Raw genomic sequence first — 2,690 nt, 5'->3', positions numbered from 1 at the left:
GATGGAGATTTTGAGCTTGGCTCAACCTCAAATTGCAGCGTTCATGATGTGAGGACAAGTCTTTCGATTAATGTTAGTGGTTCATGTTGTAAATGTATATTTGAAAGGAATTAATATAAAACAGTAATTGTAAGCAAGAGTAATGGTTAGCCTAATGTCGCAACGACAAATCGGTGCTCATATTTATTTACTGTTCCATTGTGTGAATATTGTTCATCTTCTGCAGCTAAAAATTACAGTATTAATATATTTCTAAATAGGCTATTCAGTTACAGATTTCAAATATTTAATGTAAAATGTAGGTTGAAAACCCCAGAGGAATTAGAGATTATAAAATGCTCATTTGTACAGTGTATGTCAAGAAAGTGTATTCCCACATTATTTGAATGTTGTTATAAAGTAGCTCACCATTATTTACATGTGCTGACAACAATACCAGATTTAAAAAAACAAAAACAGCAAGCTCAAAGTACCATCAACATTACATTCTTAAAAGGTGCAAGAGAGAAAGTTATAATGGAAAGATCAGCAAAACAATAGATTTCTTTTTTACTTTCTCTTAACAGCATAGACTGGGTGTGCATACATTCAACACTGGAGACAGTATCAGCTCCCAGTCAGTTATTTCACAATCAGTTCACCTCATCATCTACTTTGTTACTCCTTTTCCTGACTTCTCCACAGGCCACTGCATCAGTTCTATCAGACAGCTGAGGCAGGGCAGGACCAACATTGGAGTTGTCCTCACCTCCCCCACTGGTATGCAAAGTATGCAATATCTGGTCACTGGGCCGTTTCCAAGACGTCCGAGTAGCGATCCAGAGAATAAGAGCTCCAAAAACCACCAGGAGAACTCCCAGAACGTTCACAAAGATGGCCTCTGGAGGAGAGTCCTTATACTTGGGGTTGCTCCTTGGTGATGAAGTACAAAAAATTAAGTTATTCCAATGGTAATTCAGCACATTAACATTGTACACCTGTTTTGTAGATTTTAATACACTATTAAAAGCCTTTATTTCTTTATCTATTTTAATACTTACAGGCCAAAAATGAGTTTCTCTGTGATGCCCATGAGCGCCACAGCTATAACACTGGTAAAGAGTAAAAGGCCGCTGTAGACATGCAGGGGCATAAACGCTGCTCTCCAGGATGCAGGTGTGATTGGTATCAGGTACATGCCAACTCCAAGAACAAGCTTATCATTGAAAGAGAAAACATTTTTTTATACTCATCAGATATTAATCAAGACTGTTGTTCACTCTGTATTTTAGAAATGACCAGAAGAATAAGAGGTTATTGTTTTGTGGTTAAAGATAATCTTAATATCACATTATGTATAAGACATACTGTCCTTCTCTATATATAATGTATTACATATAGAGAAGGACAGTGTGTTGCTCCATAAAAGACAGATTAGTAAAAGGTACATGGGTTTGAACATGCAACAATAAAGCTCATTTAGGTGCAAAATGTCAAACTCCATACCATTTATTACTAACAGCAAAAGCAGTACTGCCCCACAAAACAATAAGGTGCCTTGCATTGTTATCCACTATTTCCAATAATTTGAAATATAATCTTTTTTTACCTGGAGACAGTACAGTATCATAGCTATCAGGCCCAGCCAGCTGTGCAGACTGTACATGTTGGGGATTTTGGCAGCATTGTGGAAGTCAAAAACTGCCACCATAGATATAACAGCTAAGATGAAGGCTAGTAAGTTTAAGCCTGCATGGATGAATTTCATCATTAGTTTGCTGCACTGCCAGGTCCAGGGGAGTCTGTAGACAATGATGGCTGCAAGAGAGGATCATTCAGTGTCATTCTATCAATTCTTGATGTAATTATGGGGAATAATTTTCAGATTCTGACAATATTAAACACATTTTTCCTTAAAAACCAAACTTTTCATCTAGCCAATGACAGGCACATATTAAAGTTTGCAATGAAAGGTGTATATGTCATTATATAAATTACTTTTTAGGTTGTAAAACCATGTAAAATGTGTCAATAGTTTAGGCTTCCTTGAAGCAATTTTCTTATGTTAAGCCATATTATCAAACTAAACTCATAATTTACTCAATTCACATCTGTGGTTGCTACCTTTTAGGCTACGGCCATAGTTAACCGTGGAAGTTTAGTCAGTGGAGTAAGCTTTTATAATTACTCATACTCAGCCGTGGTCACCTCCCCCTAACATCCTTGGAAAAGGGAACCTTGTGTAACTTAGCCTTGAGCAAAACTTTCATTTAGTTTACATTTCTTCAAAGCAAAGCACAATTCACGTTTTCCCATCATATTTCTTAAAACGAAAAACTCCTCTCACCTATCCCTTGCAAGAAAATAAATCCGGTGACTATCAACACCGGATGCCAGTTGAACTCGGCCAGTCCTCCATCCCAGGCTAAACCTTCTTTATAGTGGAGAACCCATCTTAGCACGAATATTATAGAGACAAAGCCAGCGGCGGAGGCGACAGACAGAGCGACCACGAACTGTGCCAAATGCTCCATCGCCATTAAAGCAGTAGCACGACAGGGAGCGATTCGACTGCACAACTGTTACCACAAATACAACTATTTCAAGTGGCGGCTGGTGAGGACGGACCACGGTCACATGACGCAGAGCTGCCTAATGTTTGGAGGAAAGAGGTTTTGTAACTTTTTGTGGTTACAAAAGGGTTTTTGCGC

The 2,690-nt window shown here is 38.3% G+C and overlaps 1 protein-coding gene across 1 annotated transcript; it reads right to left on the bottom strand.

The window, feature by feature from the left end:
* Window positions 1-140: 140 nt before the first annotated feature.
* LOC123974243 (plasma membrane ascorbate-dependent reductase CYBRD1) lies at window positions 141-2,592 on the bottom strand. The gene is made up of 4 exons (XM_046054807.1): window positions 2,327-2,592; window positions 1,589-1,797; window positions 1,041-1,195; window positions 141-912 (listed from the first exon to the last, which is right to left on the bottom strand). Exons 1-4 carry the CDS (start codon window positions 2,517-2,519, stop codon window positions 633-635), a joined length of 837 nt encoding a protein of 278 aa, XP_045910763.1. The 5' UTR covers window positions 2,520-2,592; the 3' UTR covers window positions 141-632.
* Window positions 2,593-2,690: the final 98 nt, after the last annotated feature.

The sequence above is a fragment of the Micropterus dolomieu genome, linkage group LG07 (assembly GCF_021292245.1).
Source record: "Micropterus dolomieu isolate WLL.071019.BEF.003 ecotype Adirondacks linkage group LG07, ASM2129224v1, whole genome shotgun sequence".
NCBI lineage: Eukaryota > Metazoa > Chordata > Actinopteri > Centrarchiformes > Centrarchidae > Micropterus > Micropterus dolomieu.
Note: the sequence above shows the minus strand (reverse complement) of the source record. Positions and strands in the feature narration are given on the sequence as shown.

What these genes read in the sequence shown, in the direction of transcription:
- LOC123974243 (XM_046054807.1), bottom strand. Translation starts at nt 2,519, where the DNA reads ATGGCGATGGAGCATTTGGCACAGTTCGTGGTCGCTCTGTCTGTCGCC. An exon ending in TATTTTCTTGCAAGGGATAG is followed by an intron (nt 1,798 to 2,326) that starts GTGAGAGGAGTT and finishes CCTCTCTTGCAG; the next exon opens with CCATCATTGTCTACAGACTC. An exon ending in TGATACTGTACTGTCTCCAG is followed by an intron (nt 1,196 to 1,588) that starts GTAAAAAAAGAT and finishes TTCAATGATAAG; the next exon opens with CTTGTTCTTGGAGTTGGCAT.